Source organism: Cebus imitator, unplaced genomic scaffold (assembly GCF_001604975.1).
Source record: "Cebus imitator isolate Cc_AM_T3 unplaced genomic scaffold, Cebus_imitator-1.0 Scaffold85, whole genome shotgun sequence".
Classification (NCBI taxonomy): Eukaryota; Metazoa; Chordata; class Mammalia; order Primates; family Cebidae; genus Cebus; species Cebus imitator.
Genome location: NW_016107400.1, coordinates 9,735,445 through 9,753,692, shown reverse-complemented (window position 1 = coordinate 9,753,692; position 18,248 = coordinate 9,735,445). Strand labels below are relative to the sequence as shown.

The following is an 18,248-nucleotide window of genomic DNA, read 5'->3' as shown; positions in this document are numbered from 1 at the left end:
CTGCCTAATTTTTAAATTAGATTTTTCTGAGACAATGCTCAGGCAAAGTGGATTCCAGCCAACATCTGAGTAGGCGCCAGGATGACATGAGCTAGCATAGCATGGTAGCCGGGAGCTCTTAGGTCAGACCTGGGTTCAAATCCTGGCTCCAGGATTTCCTAGCTGCGTGGCTCTAGGCTAATCCTCAGCCTCTCTGGACCTGTTTCCTTATCTGTAAAATTGGGACAATCAGTGAGCCTGCTGACTGGAGCTGTTTGCAGATGTAAATGACACGGGTGGATGGCACTTAGCATCTTGCTTGACCCTGAATAGATATCTATTTTTATTTAAAATTATATTTTATTATAAAGAGTTTTTGGAGACAAGAAGTCTAGAAGGCTAGTTCAGGCTCTGCCATTCTCTGTGTGGCTTTGGGCAAATCTCTTTTCCTAAGACTGTTTCTCCATCTATAAACTGTGTGATTTTGGCAGCTAAAGGGACAGATTGGGGCTTAGAACAAGGAGGTGTTTCTTTTTTTCTTTTTTGAGACAGGATATGGAAGTAAAAAAGTTCCTTTTTAAAGTTTCCTTTCTTGTTAAAGAATAAGTGTGCCAATAACTTTGTTAAGCCCTATCCTATGTAGTTGTTAGACATGCCATGCTTACAGACACGTAGTACTTTCTATGTCCTTGTACTTTAACTAAGATATCTGTGCTGGACAGGCCCACAGGCACCCAGCTCTCCATTGTTTTTACCTGTTTAGAAAAGTTCAAGTTATTAGCCAATCAGATTTTAGTTTAGATTGTGAGGTCTGGCTCCAGCCAATGGAGATCAGACACAGCGGTAAGGACGACCCCAAATGCATAAGGGATAAATTTGTGTGTTTTCCTTTGTTCATTGTACTCTCATGGCATGATGGGTAGCGAGAGTACCCTTCCTGCAGTCCAGGAAGTAAAAACTGTGTTGCTGAAAAATCCTTTGTATCAGTGCTAATTTTTCTTTGCAGCACCAAGCATCTATTTCCAACACAGGGTCTCATTCCGTCGTCCAAGCTGAAAGTGCAATGGCACGATCTCAGCTCACTGCAACCTCTGCCTCCCAGGTTCAAGCAATTCTCTCATCTCAGCCTCCCAAGCAGCTGGGACTACAGGCGCCTGCCACCACACCCGGCTAATTTTTGTATTTTTTGGTAGAGACAGGGTTTCACCATGTTGGCCAGGCTGGTTTTGAACTCCTGACCTCAAGTGATCCACCCACCTTGGCCTCCCAAAGTGCTGGGATTACAACCGTGAGCCACCATGCCTGGCACAAGGAGGTGTTTCTAACAAACGTCAGGCTGCATGTGAGACAGAGAGCTCCCCATCATTTCCAGTGTATTACAAAGGCTCTGAGAGCAGGAAGGAATCTCAAATGGCCAAGCCTCTTAAGTGTGGAGTCAGGGCAGCTACTGAGATGCAAAGTGATACAGACATTGGAGCTTTAGGTTCCAGCCTGTTCATCTGAGGCCCACTCCATCACTCTGCCTGCCTGGGATGTGAAGTGCAGATCACTACAGAGTCTGGGTGACGGAGACACTGGATTCCACTATAGGCCTGTCGCTAACTAGCTGTGTGACCTTGACAAAGTGTGCCAGCCACTGTTAGTGTCCAGTCCACATCTCCTTGGTGTACCAGAGTCTTTCAACACCTCCAAATCTCAGTTGAAGAATTTATTTTTTCCTGGAGTAGCTGGAAGTGCTGAAGAATTAATGCTCCTGGAAGCAGCTCTCAACCAATGATAGATTGGAGTGGGTGGACAAATACCCCAGCTCCCTCCCCTTTGCAGGGATAACTCCGGGCATGTGCCGTGCATGGTCTTTCAGAGATCCCCAGCAGGTAAGCGTCAGTTGTCCACACTGGTAATCTGTTGGATAACTCACTCTTTTGTCAGTTGCTTGTGTAAACCAGAGCAACTCCATCTTGAAGAGGGGCTGGGTAAAATGAGGCTAAGACCTACTGGACTGCATTCCCAGGAAGTGAAGGCATTCTTAATCACAGAATGAGCTAGGTCACTCCAGATACAGGTCATAAAGACGTTGCTGATGAGACAGTTTGCAGTAAAGAAGCCGGCTCTAACCCAACAAAGCCATGATGGCAGTAAGAGTGACTTCTGGTCGTCCTTACTGCTACACCTACGGCACCACGACAACTGACAAATGCCATGGGAATGTCCGGAGGTTACCTCCATGGTCCAAAAAAGGGAGGCATGAATACTCCACCCCTTGTTTAGCATATCATCAAGAAATAAGCATGAAATAGCAACCAGCGGCCCTTGGGGCTGCTCTATGGAGTAGCCATTCCTTTATTCCTTTACTTTCCTAATGAACTTGCTTTCACTGGCTCTGTGGGCTTGCCATGAATTCTTCCTTGCATGAGATCCAAGAACGCTCTCTTGGGGTCTGGACCAAGATCCCTTTCGGGTAATACTTTGTTGGTTCATGCCTTTCCCTGCCTCACTTTCCCACCCCTTAGCAGGGTTTCCTGGGATCACTTCCTCAATCAACTGAATCCTTGTCTGCGGAACCCAAACACTGATGGCAAGTTCCTTAACCTCTTGAGCTCTGGCTCTCTTGATGGGTGAATTCCAGGAGTTGACAGAGACATAGGACTCACAGCAGTGCCTAGCAGTGTGTTTGGTCAATACATTAAAAAATAAAGAGACAAAGAAACTTTATTTATACAAAACTCCACCCCTTCTGTTCCACTCTCCTCAGCAAACACAGATAACAGGTCATAAAACTATCTATCTTCAAAACACACAGACAAGCATTACTCAACCCATGGTCCCCGCCTTTCCCAGCACCTGACGTCTGGGCCAATGTGCAGGGTTGCCGCTGCCTTACGTCTGCTATCTGGATTGCCCGGGCTGGGTCCGTGGTTTCTCTGTGGCTGCCAGCAACCATGTCCTTTGCATCTGGTCACAAGGTAGCTGGGCGTGTTTATTCTGGGGGTCCCACGATGATGAAGAGCCATACAACTAGGCGTGGGTGTTTGGCAGCAGACTGTCCCTGCCTTAGTCACAGCTATTTTTCAAGTCCTCTGTTGCTCTCCTTCACTGAAGGAGAATCCCTTGACAGCCGGGATTCTGCCTCCAGCGTCAACCCGAGGAAGCTCTGTTGAATGAATGAGCACCTCTAGGCAATGACCACCTCCCTGAACTTCAATTTCTCATCGATTTCCCAAGGCCGCCCAAGTCATTCCCTTGATGGCTTTGTTAGTTTCTAAGCTCAGCTTCTAGTCCAGTGAGATGGAGGCGGGTGAGAGACGTGGGCCATGGTGATTTGGTGGACAAAACTTGCCTTGGGTGGGTACAACAGGGACGGGACACTCTGCTGCAGAAGCTGTGGACGGAACGGCCAACAACTTGTTCACAAGTCAAGGTGCCCAAGGGCCTCAGTTTCCCCAGTGCCCTCTACTCTCACGGGATGTGGCAAGCCCAGCGCAATGCCACAGGGAGGGGTCCAGTCTCTGCAGCCCACTGTTAGGCCAATGTCAGTGGGACCTAATACCTTCATACAACGGTTCTTCGAGTCTTTTAGAAATCTGCCAGGTTAGGGCCGGGCACGGTGGCTCACGCCTGTAATCCCAGCACTTTGGGAGGCCGAGGCAGGTGGATCACAAGGTCAAGAGATCGAGACCATACTGGTCAACATGGTGAAACCCCGTTTCTACTAAAAATACAAAAATTAGCTGGGCATGGTGGTGCGCGCCTGTAGTCCCAGCTACTTGGGAGGCTGAGGCAGGAGAATTGCTTGAACCCAGGAGGCGGAGGTTGCGGTGAGCCGAGATCAAGCCATTGCACTCCAGCCTGGGTAACAAGAGCGAAACTCCATCTCAAAAAAAAAACAACAACAACAACAACAACAGAAATCTGCCAGGCTGACTGCCTCCCAGGAGGAGGCATTTCCCAGGCATGGATAAGCCCCAGTCCTCATCTGCAGAACTCAGCAACAAGAGGCCACACATCTAAGAGACCCTCATGCATGTGGGTTCCCCGGAGACAAAGTTCATGATTTTGGGGATCTGGATTGAACTCTGAGCACTGCCAGGGGCAGGATGGAAGGACAATGGGGATTTACTCTTCTCTGAGATGCCCAAGGGTGCCGGGGAGGCTGGACAGAGGCTGGCCTCCAGTGGAACCTCACCTGGAGAGGGGTCTGGGGCCCTCTGAAGGATTGTAGGGGGCGATGACCTATCTCCACAGCAGCAGCCACAGCAAGGGCTGGCCACGACAGGGGCCTGGCCACCATCCTCCTGGCCATGACACTGCTTCAGGTGGCCGCACAGGTGGCAGGTTAGGGCTGAGTAGACGATGCCACTGCCCAGGCTGTCCCCAAGGGGGTCTGTGGCTTGCTCTGGGAGGAGTGGGGGCTTCCACGTGTCCTCTCCTTTTATCCCTGGCTCCAGACCCAATTGCTCTGGGGAGCTGCTTGGGAGATGTGAGCTCTGTGGGCTGCAAGGTGGCTCCCTGTCCAGTCCAAAGGTGAACAGGGGGACAGGGACTGGGGCAGGGTCCTCGGGGCAGCCAGGAATGAGATCTTGGAAAGGCTTATACCCCTCCTCCCCACTGCTGGCCCCAAATCCATATGTCTCTGGGGACACGGCATTGCTGGCAAGCAGGCTCGAGAAGGCCTTGTACGCAGCCTCTCCCGGGGGACCCAAGCCCCCCACCGCACCGGTCGGGATGCCACCCTGCTCCACCGCATGTGCAAACTCCCGATAGCCACTGGTGGGGGCCAAGGTGGGGGCTGCAGCCGCCCCATGCTGGAGGACATTCCGGCGGAGGATTTGCTCCCAGGTTTCTGGCTCAGGAGGGGACACACTGGTTGGCTCAGAGGGCTGCAGTGCACAAGGCATCTCGGGGTCCACTTCCTCCAGGTGTCTGGCTAGCAGTGGGTCTGGATCCAGCTCTCCGGGACATGGGGACTGGCTCATGGAGTTGCCGAAGCTGCGGTAAGCGGGGTTGTCTGCGATGACCAGGGGCATCTCTGAGCAAGTCGGGTTGTCTGGGCTCCGGGTCGGGCTGCCTGGAGGACTTGGCTCCAGGTGCAGAGGCTGCTCTTCACCCCGGGGAGGCACCTCCTTGGGCCCTGCACTTGGGAACTTATCCCAGGGCATGTGAGCACTCGCGCTTCCTGAAGGTAGAACAAGGCACGACTCCTCCATGTCCTGCTGGCAAAAGTCCCCATTGTCACCTCCGAGCAGGTCCAGGAACAGGCTCTCTGTGAGCCGGGCCACAATGGCCTCCCTGCCCTCCTGGAAGCCATCCCTGCTGCTCTCTGGCGATGCACAGAAGCTCCCTTTATCTTCCTCTACCTCTTCCTCCTCACACTCCACTGGGGCCTCAAACAACTCCACGCACCGCACCACGCTGATGCTCTCTGGCCAGAGGACTGTCTTGCTGATCTCCACAGGGCGCCATGCTGATTTTCCAGAGCCCTGGAAAGGCCTATCTTTGGCAGCCTTGAGGGGATCCTCATCCCTTTTCATGCTGTGCTCCAGAAAACAGGGCAAGAGCTTGGTAAGACAAGTCTTCCAGTGTCTGCAAAAGCAAAGTTTGGTCAGGGTTCAGTTTTGACACTTGAAAAACTCCTATTCATTCTTCAAATCCCAGCCTGAAATCACCATGTCGTGATGGCAGTCTACTGTAGACACGCCTTCTAACTTTATAATCAATGATTGATCAGTTTATACTGCTAGAATGGGAAATCCTGGAGGGTAAGGCCTGTGTCTTTAGGATTTCTGGAGCCTAGCACATGGCCTGGTACCAAATACAAGCTCAGTTCTGTGGAATAAGAAGTCTTTGTGGATGATGATAATTAAAAGCAACACCAAGCCATGACCAAGAAGGATGGCTATGGAAGCCAGGTGAGGTGGCTCACACCTGTAATCCCAGCACTTTGGGAGGATCACCTGAGCTCAGGAGTTCGTAGACCAGCCTGGGTAACAGAGCCCAGGCTGTCTCAATATCTCTACAAAAATAAAAAAAAAATAAAAAAATTAGCGGGGCATGTTGGTGTATGACTTTCGTTCCAGCTACTCAGGAGGCTGAGGCCAGAGAATCACTTGAGCCCAGGAGTCTGAGGCTGCAGTGAACCACTGCGCTCCAGCCTGAGGGACAGAGCAAGATCCTGTGTCCAAAAAAAAGAAAAAAGATGTGGGTCCTAGGGTTGAAGCAGGGCCCTGGACCCTCTTTAGTTTCTGGAGAGTGGGGAGGTCCTGCAGGCCTGGGGAAGGAGCTGACAGGGCAGTGCCGCAGTCAAGGTATCAGGATAAGCCTGAGCCATACAGCGAGAGCCTGTCTTTACAAAAACTTACTTTCTTTTACTTATTTATCTATTTGTTTGAAACAGAGTCTTACTCTGTCACCCAGGCTGGAGTGCAGTGGTGTGATTTCCGCTCAGCGCAACCTCTGCCTCCCGGGTTCAAGCGACTTTCATGCCTCAGCCTCCTGAGTAGCTGGGATTACAGGCAAAAACCTTTTAAAATAGCCAGGCATGGTAATGCACGTCTGTAGTATCAGCTACTCGGGAGGCTAAGGTGGGAGGATCCCTTGAGCCCAGGAGATTGAAGCTCCAGTGAGCTATGACTGCACCACTGGAACAGAGTGCTATCCTGTATATATTTTTTAAAAGCAGGGAGTGCTCAGGATAGTGGGTCTTTGCCGACGAGTATACAATGAATTCAATATTTTAACAACTGGCACTGCTGCCCTGGTTGTAAACTGTAACAGCGCTCCCGAGGGGCTTCGCCATGTACCTGACATGCCAGTCAAACTCAGGGGGCTTGGCCAGCAGTGCGGGTTTCCAGAACACCCCTCCTCCCGCCGTTGCTTGAAGCCTAATGTCATAGGGACAATGACCGAATGCCAGGGAAGAGAAGGCAGACATGGAGCTGGGGGCCTGCCGCTCCAATTCCATCACCTTCCCAATGCATGCCGGCTATGACCTATGTTCAGATACATACGGGCACTTGGCTGGTTCCTGGCCTCGGGGTCGCTTCTCCCACTGTGACACCTAAAATACAGAAGCAGCCAATGAAACAGCGGAGTGGCCTTGCAGCCCGGCCTGGAGTGCGGCAATGCGGTTCAAGCCTGGACATCACACAGGTCGGAAGTCCAACAGGTCACTTACGCTTTTTGAGCCTCAGTTTCCTGGGAATTAATGACACTGTCCTACTATTCACGGGGACTGTGGTCGATGGCAAAAGTGGCCACAGAGGAGTGCTCTGAATCTCCTCCCAACCCTTGAATCTAACCTGCCTCTGGGGCTTGCTTGGGCCCACAGAATGTGATGGAAGTGACATCGTGCCAGTTCTGCACCCAGACCTCAAGAAGCCTTAGGACTTCCCAGCTTTGACAACTGACCCACTCTGTGAACAAGCTGGGCCGGCCTGCTGGAAGGTGGGAGGCACATGACTCAGGCAGCCACACTGTCCCAGGTAAAAGTCAGCCAACTGTCAGACCCAGAGAAAGGCCATGGGGACAGGTCAGCTCAGTCCAGATCTGCCCAGCCCAGCCTACCCTGTCACCCTCATTGCTGAGCCCAGCCCCAAATGTCAGCCTGCAGAAGCAGGAGCTAAATAAAGTTGTTGTTGTAACCCTCTACATTTTGGGGTTATTTGTTACACAGCAAACACTAACCGATACATAAATGGCACTTAGTATTTGCAAGAGGCTGGAATACACACTTTATATGTATTGTCTCCATAAATTCCAATACCTGCCCTACCAGGTAAACACTGTTATAACCCACAAGAGGAAACTGAGGCTTGGAGAATTAAGCAACTTGCTCAAGTCCACACTGCAGGTGAGTGGCAGAGTCAGGATTCAAAGCCAACACCACTGGATTCCAGAGCCTGCTACAGAGTCCCTGGAGAAGCAAGGACCCTCAGACCTTCTCTTCTAGACAGCACCTGTATCCCCACCTTTCTCCTTCCTAGAGAACCCTAATCCTGCTCAGGTAAACCCCACCCACTCATCCACAGGACCATTGCCTTGGGGAAGCTGACTCTGCCCCTGGCTCAGGGGTGGGATACACTTCAGGCCGATGAGAACCCAGGGGGGATTGCTGGTGCTTCGGGGGCATTTTCTCATGCTTAAGAGGAAGACACAGAAAGCCTGTCACCCTCTCCTTCCTTTCCTTCTGGCCTCTAGACAGGGAATGACACAGAGCCTAACAGTCACTCTCAAGAGGAGGGAAAGAAACAGGAGATCAACCCCAGAAGATCCCTTTGCCAAGGGAAGGGGTGGGAAAGCCTGGTCTCCTCATGACCTCATTCAGCTGCTGCCTCAGCCTCCCCTGCTTCCCTCCTGACTGCCCCTTTGCCACTCCAGAGGCCAGTGAATGTCCTTAACAGCCTAGGTGTTCGGAACCACCCTTCTTCATGCCTGCAGTCCCGCACATGCCCACCCACACCCTCTCCTACCTGAGGATCCTGGATTACTATAGCCACAAGGGGGCTTCGAGCTGGGTTGGGAATCTGGTCCCACCACTCTTTCTTAATCCTGAAAAACAAAAGGAAAAGGCATTGATCTCTGAATTACTGACAGATGAACGCTCCTCCCATAAAAATGGTCGTTGTCACCAACACTTATTTAGCGTCAGAGACCAGGTTGGTTAGTTTCTAGAGGTCAAACCACCGACTCCTCACTAACCCGGTGACACGGATTCTATTGTTAACCCCATTCTACAGATGAGGAGAGTGAGGCGCAAGGAGGAAGCGTGACAGCTGGTAGGTGACAGAGCCAGGTTCACACTCCGCATTCTGTTACCCAGAGCAGGGATCCCATGAGACCACCTGTGTCTTCAGTGGGAATGAGACGCCAGGGGATTAGGAAAGACTCAAACTGCAGAGAAGACTCTAGGTTCCCCTCAAGAATCCCTTTTCCAGAGCAGCTGAGGACAAATGACCGGGGAGTGGCCTGGAATGGCCTGGGAAGCTGGGGGACCTAAGAACACACACCTTCTATCTTCCTGACCTGCCTGGGGCCATGGTGCATCATCACTGGGAGGGAAGGTCCTCAGACGGCTTCTGAATTAGCCTCTGCCCACGTTGTCAGTCAACATGGATTTATTGAGCACCTTCTATGTTCGACTCACTGTGCCAGGCCCCGAGGCCACAACGGTCAAGACAAAGATGCCTGCCTTGGTGAAACTGACCTTCAAGAGGGGCAGATGGATGACAAATGGAGACAGAAATGCTTAGATGAGGCTGGGCATGGTGGCTTCTGCCTGTACTCTCAGCACTCTGGGAGGCCAAGACAGGAGGATCACCTGAGGTTAGAAGTTCGAGACCAGCCTGCCCAACATGGTGAAACCCTGTATCTACTAAAAATACAAAACTTAGCCAGGTGTGGTGGTGGGTGCCTGTAATCCCAGCTACTTGGGAGGCTGAGGCAGGAGAATCACTTGAACCCAGGAGGTAGAGATTATAGTAAACCGAGATTATGCCTCTGCACTCCAGACTGGTGACAGAGTGAGACTCCATCTCAAAAAAAAAAAAAAATGCTTATATGACATCATTCATTCATGGCAATAAGTGCCATAAATAGAGATAAAGGGGGAGAAGTTCAAGATCGGCCTGGGCTACATAAGTGACAGCCTGTCTACAAAACATAAGAAAACTGGCTGGGCGCAGTGACTCATGCCTGTAATCCCAGCACTTTAGAAGGCCGAGGCAGGTGGATCACTTAAGGTCAGGAGTTTAAGACCAGCCTGACCAACATGGTAAAACCCTGTCTCTACTAAAAATATGAAGATTAGCTGGGTGTGGTGGCAAACGCCTGTAATCCCAGCTACTCAGGAGAATCACTTGAACATGGGAGTCAGAGATTGCAGTGAGCCGAGATCGGCTCACTGAGTGACAGTGCAAGACTCCATCTCAAAAAAAAACATAAAACATAAGAAAATTAGCCAGACATGGTGGCACGTGCCTGCTGTCTCAGCTACTCGGGAAGTTGAAATGGGAGGATCACTTGAGCCCAGGAATTGGAGACTGAGTGAGCCGTAACCGTGCCGCTGCGCTCCAGCCTGGGTAACCCTGTCTAAAAAAAACAAACAAAAAAAAACAGAACAAAACAAGAAACCAAACACAAAGAATAGCAAAGAGGAAAGAGGCTCACATGCTGGGACATGGTGATGAGGAGTGGGAAGAGGTATAGGTGATGGGGAAACTGAGGCTCAGAGCAAGGAGATGAGCCTAGGGTTACTTGGAGGCATCAGTGACAAAATACAGAGGGGGAACTTGCATTCCCTGCCGACCTCGTGTGTGCCAGGCCAAGAGCGGGCACTGTCATCAGTCATGTTAATATTCCCCAGTCACCTCTAATTCTGACATGGCGAGGTCAAGCTTGCTAGTCCCATTTCAGAGATGGAAGAACTGAGGCTCTGAGACACCATGATTCCAAGGGCTGGCAAGAGCTCTCTGGAAACAAGGCTCCTTCTACCACCTCTCAGACACTCACCACTTGTCTCCTTCCTCAGCCTTTACTGTGATTCAGCCTCTTCTGGCTGATGAAATACGTTTTCACCATCACTCTCAATCTGCAAAGCAGGAACCCTGGGCTAAGGGGTTTCAGCAACTGGTCAGCCACCAGCTACCAAGCCTCAAGGCCAGGATTCAAACCCAGGTCTCCTGACTCCATCAGGGCAATCGTCACAAATTCCTCTGGCTCCTACCGCATGTCCCCAGTTGCCTGGTCTAGAGCCCAGGCACCCGGGGTCTAGAGGACATGGGATGACTCCATCTTGCTTGTCCCTGGCCAGCTCATTCTCCCCAGTCAGGGTCCCTGTCAGATTTTCCCTCCTTGGAGAGTCTTATCCTGGTCCCCCTTGCAAAGAGCACACCGGAAGATCTCTGGCCTCCACCCTGGTCTAGTGCATTCAGAGCATGGGTCACTATGGAAAAGCATCTGTTGGTAAAAAAAAACATCTGTTGGTTGATATGTATTTTCTGTCTCCCCACTAGGATGTCAGTTTTAGAAATGTGGGGTCCTTGTCAATCTTGGTCTCAGCTTTACTCTCAAGGTGCATAGTAGCTGCTCAATAAATATGTATTATTGAATGAGAGGATTACAAAGGGGCAGATCAGAGGGGCAAGTCCCTGCCACCCTGCACTCCAGAGGGACTGCTTGGTGGCATTGAACCCAGGACTCACTTGATGATGCTGACATAGCACAACAGGCAGATGGCCAGGATGACAACACAGGAGACACTGACGCCCAGCAGCAGGTGCTTCTCCAATGGCTCCCTGTAGGCTGGAAGTGGGAGGGGAAGCCATGAGCAGGGGTCTGCCATGGTACAGCCTGGGCTCTACTTCCCAGGACTGGAGACACAGGGTCAGGACCCTCCACCGAGACCCTTCACGATCTGGCTGCTGACCACCCCTCCACCCCATCTCCTCCCACTCTCCCTCTTGCACACTGAGTCCCTGTCACACCAGCAGTCTTGTTGTCCTCTGTGCCTCCAACGCTCAGTACCACCTCCAGATCTTGAACTTGCTGCTCTTTCTTTCCGGAAGCACAGAAGTCAAATGTACCAACTTAGGAGCTGGTCGCCCTGGACTCGAAGCCTCACTCTGCCCTTGCTGTGTGATGCAGGACAAGTCCCTTACTTTCTCTGTGCCTCAGTCTACACATCCGTACAATGGGGTTAATGACAGAACTTATCTTGCAGGCCTGTTGCAAGGATTACATGATCTAATCAATAGATAATGCACTCAGAACAGAGTGGTCTGTCCATACCGTTTGCTGCCATCATCTCAGCGCGGTCGGCTCCTCCTCCTTGTTCACTTTCATTGTCACGTTCTCCAAAAAGTCTTCCCCACCACCCTCCCTACCACTGCCCCTCCCATTGCTCCATCCCTTTCCTCTGCTTTTATTTTCTTCCCAGCTCTCACTGTCATCTGGATACGTGTGATTTCTCTCTTTCTTTCTTTCTTTCTTGCTTTCTTTGCTTGCTTTCTTTCTTTCTCTCTTCTTTCTTTCTTTTTCTTTCCTTCTTTCTTTCTTTTTCTTTCCTTCTTTCTTTCTTTTTCTTTCTTTCTCTCTCTCTCTCTCTTTTCTCTTTCCTTTTGTTTCTCCCCTCCAGAATGACAGCTCCACGAGAGTGGGGATCACTATCTGCTTTGTTTACCGCTGATTCCCCAGTGTCTCGTACAGCACTAGCCATGTAGGAGGAACTCAGTAACTGTTTGCTGAAATAATTAACGAGGGTCCCACACATCGTATCTGTTCTATACAAGCTATTTCCCTTCCCTAGCACAATGGCAGATGAGAATCAATTCAACAAAATTATCCCAGGGATAGGCCCTGGAGATACAGACATGGAGTAGACACTGCCTGCGGACCTCAAGTCCAGGGCAGGAGACATGTGGCTCAACTGATATCCACAGTGCAGGATGAGCAATGCTGAGAGGGCTGTGTGGTGGCTGGGTCTGGGTACTGCCAGCTGCCACTGCACCCACCATCTTGAAGAATCTTCTTTCATTGAGTTTTCACAACAGCTCTTACTCCTCCCATTAAACAGCTGGGGAAATTGAAGCAGTCTTCTTTATCCCACATCTTTTTCCTCGTTCCCCTGCCAGGGGGCCATGCCCACCCTGAGGCTTGGGCCAATCACGATTATCCTGTTTCCCTTTCCAGGCATTGAGCTCCCAGTCTTCCTTGCAATGAGAACAGACCATGTAACAGTCCTGGCCAATGAGAAGTAAGGGGAATTTTGCTAGGGAAGCTTCTAGAAAGATGTTTGCTTCCTGATAAAAAGGAGACATGCACAAGGTACATTCTCTGGTGGCAGGCTTTTGCTTCCTTCCTGCTTTATGTGAGGGAGTGGGCAACGGCCAACCTGAGGCCATGGGTGGCAAGTCTAAGGATAAAATGAAACCATGTGAAAGATGGCAGAAGGGAAGACAGGGGAGAGGTATCACTTGGCTGCTGTACAAACCCCAGTAGGTCCATTTGTAAGACTTCATTTTACATGAGATAATCAATATTTCTACTGCAAAAGACCTGTGGGATACAGCACTGAAAAGGGTTGTTTCTGGAATGTAGATTACAAGTGAGGAAATTCCCAGGCTTCTTTGCAGCCATGTGTAGTCATGTGACCATTTTCACCAATAGAATTTGAGAGGAAGTGATGCAGGCCACTTCCAGGCTTCCTGCTTTCAGGAAGCAGGTGCGGTCTCCACACCATCACACCTCTTCTGCTGGCTGGACGCAGGCAATGGGGGGAGGGGCATAGCAGGGATTGTCCCCTTGGGATCTATAGACCAACATGGCTGCAGATAGAATTCAGGGGTCTAAGAACTTGGAAGGGAAATTACATCATTTTTTAAAAATCATTTCTCTTTTTCTTTTTTCTTTTTTAAACCCCCTTTTTTTCTTAATTCTTTTGTTTTCTATTACTGAATTCTTCATCTTTTGGCTTAGTTTTTTCATCACTTATTCCATTTTTTTCACTTATGTTTATCATTTTTTTTACTTGGAAATTACATCTTTATTTTCGCTAACCTCTGACACTCAGCATTTGCTTCCATTAAGAATGGAGAGCAGGGCCAGGAACACTGGCTCCTACCTGTAATCCCAGCACATTGGGAGGCCAAGGTGGGAGGATCACTGGAGCCCAGGAGTTCAAGAACAGCCTGGGCAACATAGTGAGACCCTGTCTCTATTTATTTTAACATTTTAAAAATAAAATTAAAATAAAAATTTTAAAAAACAATGGAGGGAGGAGGCCCCAGTAATGACAGTACCAGTGATCCTGTCCCCAGCAAAACTCACAGCGATTCTCATATCACATCACAGTTTCAGTATCATAAAGTATTATTTATGGTTATCTACTTTGAAATTACAGTATTTATGAGATCTAGAACTTTTTATATATCTTAATAAAGAAGCACATATATCCCCAGATTAAAAATGTGTTTAAAATATTTTACAAATGCATTTCAATACGTTTCCTTTGTCATTTGTTTTATTTCATTGCATTTATTTATTTTTAGAGACAGGCTCTTGCTCTGTCACCCAGGTGGGGGTACAGTGGTACAATCATGGGTCACTGCAGCCTCAAACTCCTGGTCTCAAGCCATCCTCCCACCTCAGCCTTCCAAGTACCTGGGACCACAGGTGCATGCCACCATGCCTGGCTAATTTTTTGTACAGATAGGGGTCTCACTGTGTTACCCAGGCTGGGATTTTATGTATTTAAAAATATTCTGAGACGGGGTCCGTAGGCTTCACCAGGCTGCCAAAGGGAACAAGGACACAAAAACAATTAAGAATCTTTGTCCTGGAGAATGATGGCACCACAAGATGGACAGAACCTCACTCCTCAAATTTACAGGGAAGAAAACCACCCACAAGCCAGCAACATTCACATTAGCTTGTTACATGAGCAAGAAATATATTCCTATAGTGTTAAGCCATGGAAATCGTGGGCTTCTTTGTTACTGCAGCCTAGCTGACCAATACACCATGGCAGGTGGTAATTTCATTATTTGCCAGTGGAGGCATCCTATGATATGAAAACCCAGAGATTCAGCCAGAGGAAGTGTCTGGCCACAGGGAAAGAATGGAGAGTGGGGATTAGCATTGGTTAGGCCTCTTGATACTCACCGTTATGCCACTTGGTGCTGGGGCTCCACTCACTCCAGGTGCTGTTATAGCTCTGAGCCCAGGCCCTCACCCGTGCCCTGTAGGAAACCCCAGATTTAAGGGTGCTGGCTGCGATGCGGAGGGTGGGTTCTTGGTAGGTCACGTCATAGATTCTGGACTGATAGAGAAAAGAGAGACATTAGTGCCCTGGCTGGGGGTGAGGGGGACCAGTTTCCACCCTGGTTGCTGTCCTTAGCTGACCCCACCATGTTTAAGAGCCATCAGCCAGGGTATTTGGCTGTTCGTCCTGTTTAGGCCATTGCTTGCCACCTCCGTAACTGTGACCAGGCTTGAGCAACATGGGTCAGGCTCCTGGACTAATTCGTCATATTATGTTACTTATACAAGCTGTTTAACCTGTCTAAGTTTTTGTGAGATAATTCAATCTCATCTGTAAAACAAGGGTAAGAGTCCCTACCACCACTTCCTGGCTGTGTGACCCTAAGTAAGTGACATAACCTCTCTGGACCTCAATGTTCTCATCTGCAAAATGAGGGTAATAAAAGTGCCTACCTCCCTCCCCCCAGGGTTGCAGTGATAAGGACATGCGTTGATATAGGTAAGTATTTTGAATAGGGTTTAATATACAAAAAGCTCAGGGTGATCTTTCCGAAGCACTGGCAGGGTGAAGGCATCTCTCTCTATCCTTCATGGGCTCCCTAGTGTCTCCATGGTCAAGTCCAAACTCATTGGCCTAGAATCTAATGCTCAGCCCAATCTAGCCTTCACTGAGAAGTGACCTCCAAGATCTATTGTTAAGTAAACAAGGTAAGATGCAGATGAGTATTTGTTCTCTGTTTCTATTTACTTATTTATTTAAAGAGAGACAGGGCCAGGTATGGTGGCTCATGTCTGTAATCCCAGCACTTTGGGAGGCCAAGGTAGGTGGATCACTTGAGGTCAGGAGTTTGAGACCAGCCTGACCAACATGGTGAAAACCTGTCTCTACAAACAATACAAGAATTAGCCAGGCATGGTGGTGAGCACCTGTAATTCCAGCTACTTGGGAGGCTGAGGCACAAGAATCGCTTGAAACTAGGAGGCAGAGATTGCAGTGACCCAAGATCACACCACTGCACTCCAGCCTGGGTAACAGAGTGACACTTTGTCTCAGAAAAAAAAAAAAAAAAAAAAAAGAGATGGCACAGTGATCATTGCAGACAAACCTAAGATGGCCCCATGATTCTCTACTTTGAATCACGTCTTTTTGTCATCTGGTCTTCTTGAGTGTGGGCAGGACCTGTTGCTTGTTTCTAACCAGTAGAATATGGCGAAGGTGATGGTATATATATGGGATTTCATGGATATGATCATATTACAGAAGACTGTAATATCCTACTTGCTAGGCAAGTCTCTCTGCCTCAATGGCTCTGCAAAGGGCTCACAGGAAGGAATTCAGGGTTAGCTACAACCAACAGCCAGCATGAAACTGAGGCTGTCAGTTCAACAGCCTGCCAGGAACTGAAGGCCACCAATATCATATGAGCTCGGAAGTGACCCTTCCCCAGTTGAGCCTCAGATTCAGATGAAACTGCAGCCGCAGCCCACACCTCGATTATAGCCTCATAAGACCCTAAAGCAGAGAACCTGGCTGAGCTATGCCCAGACTCCTGACCCACAGAAACTTCGAGATAATAAACGGGTGTTGTTCAAAGCTGTGAAGTTGGCGGTACTGTTATTACACAGCAATAGAAAACTAAGACAGCGAAGAATGAACACACGCATTTGCTTGTATAGACATAAGCTCTCACTAAATGAAGCACATGCCCTCTTGCCTCCCTCTCCCTCCTGGCAAGAGACTGGTAGCAGTGGTCAGTCTCTGGGAAGAAAAACAGTAGGCTGCAGTCAGAAGAGAAGCGTATTTCAGTTCTAAGTCCTTTTGTACCATTTGTATTTTTACTTTGCGTAACTATTACTTTTACCCTCCAAAAAAAGCTTTAAAACGTGAGAAATGAAACGAGCGCTGTATTCATGATCGACTGTAATGGCAAGTAAGCAACCCGAGTCTTCACCCTGTCACTTCTCTCCCTGTGAGATCCAGTGCTGTGCACCTTCCCCTCCTTCTCCTCCTGTTGTTTCTTCCCAGTTCCTGGCAGCTCCATTTCTGCTTGTGGTTGAAGCCACATTTGGGGAAATCTGGTGCAAAGTGAGTCAAGGGGAGGTTTTTCACAAGAAAGAAGCAAAGTCCCAATAGATTGCTACGACCACCACAGAGAGTTCAGAGGGTTCCCTGTTACAGAGGAGCTGAGGGCGGGGTGTGAGCTGGGGGGAGATTGGGGAAGGGAGAGAACACTTTTACTCCCTTTCATCTTTCTTTCTAAACATGGGTAAATAAGAAGCAAGAGCTAGATGTAAGTTACAGAAGAAATCTTACACCCCCGAAGGGAGCTGGGAACTGGGAAATGTTTTACTAAGAAACAAAACAGAAATCTGAGCTTCCAAGGAACTACTTGTGGTTTGTTTTCTTAACATGAAGGCCAGGTGTTCAGGAGACCATTTCTGAAAGAAATGTCCATGGGAGGAAAAAGAGCACAGGCTTGGGCGTTCAAATTCTGGGAGCAAATCTCAGATCTGGGCCAGACGTGGTGGGTCACGCCTGTAATCCCAGCACCTTGGGAGGCTGAGGCCGGAGGATCAGTTGAAGCCAGGGGATCCAGACCAGCCTGGGCAACATGGCGAGGCCCTGTTGCTACCAAAAATACAAAAAAAAATTAGCCTGGCGTGGTGGCCTGTGCCTGTAGTCTCAGCTACCTGGGAGGCAGAAGTGGGAGAATCACCTAAGCCCAGGAAGTTGAGGATGCAGTAAGCCATGATCACGCCACTGCACTCCAGCCTGGGTGACAGAGTGAGACTCTGTCTCAAAACAAAACAAAACAAACCTCAGCCCTGCCATTTCCAGCTGTGTGGCCCTGGGCAATGTGCCTGGCACATAGCAGGCATATAAAATATGGAAACCATTACTATGAGGAAGGCATTCAGGGCTCAAATGGAACTTTTGTCTTGTTTTGTGCTTTTTCACTGCACACATTCCCACATCCACATCCCCGCAGTCCCCAAACATCCCATGAATTTTCAGACCTATAAACCATTCCTCGTGCAGTTCCCTTTGCCTGTCTACCCCTCCCTCCTTTTCCTGTCTAGAAAACTCCTACGCATCCTTCAATGCCCAAGCCAAAACTCCACCTCCACTGTGGAACCTTGGCTAGAAATGAATGACTAGCTCTGGCCCCAAAAATTCTATAGCGAGTTCCTCATGTGTCTTTCTGGAATTTATCCCACTTGCTAGGCAAGTCTCTCTGCCTTGATGGCTTTGCAAAGAGCACACAGGAAGGCACACAGCTGGTGTCTGCAGTGCTGGGGCAGACACAGGTGAACACCCCCCATCTCCCAGCTTCTATGCCATCAGGTTTAGGTGTCCCCTGATTCGGACAGAACTCCACTGCCTGCAACTCCAGGGCTAACACTCCTTGGTCTAAGCCAATTGTGCCAACCCCATCTCCTGGCCTGTCAGGGATCAGAGGCCAGCTCTGGCCAATGACTAAATTCTTTATGTTCAGCTCTGTCCTTGGGAAGGGAGA

The 18,248-nt window shown here is 49.4% G+C and overlaps 1 protein-coding gene across 3 annotated transcripts in view; it reads right to left on the bottom strand.

The window, feature by feature from the left end:
- Positions 1-3,882: 3,882 nt before the first annotated feature.
- Positions 3,883-18,248, bottom strand: part of IL4R (interleukin 4 receptor) — a 49,294-nt gene continuing 34,928 nt past the window's right edge. For 2 of the 3 annotated variants that reach the window (XM_037740608.1, XM_017534442.2), the window contains exons 6-10: positions 14,632-14,788; positions 11,175-11,274; positions 8,445-8,523; positions 6,984-7,033; positions 3,984-5,559 (exon numbers count right to left, since the gene is read on the bottom strand). In XM_037740608.1, the coding sequence (XP_037596536.1) occupies positions 3,984-5,559; positions 6,984-7,033; positions 8,445-8,523; positions 11,175-11,274; positions 14,632-14,788 (1,962 nt within the window). Of the gene's footprint in view, positions 5,560-6,983; positions 7,034-8,444; positions 8,524-11,174; positions 11,275-14,631; positions 14,789-18,248 lie in introns of all 3 variants that reach the window. The other variant, XM_037740607.1, reaches the window with a different exon arrangement.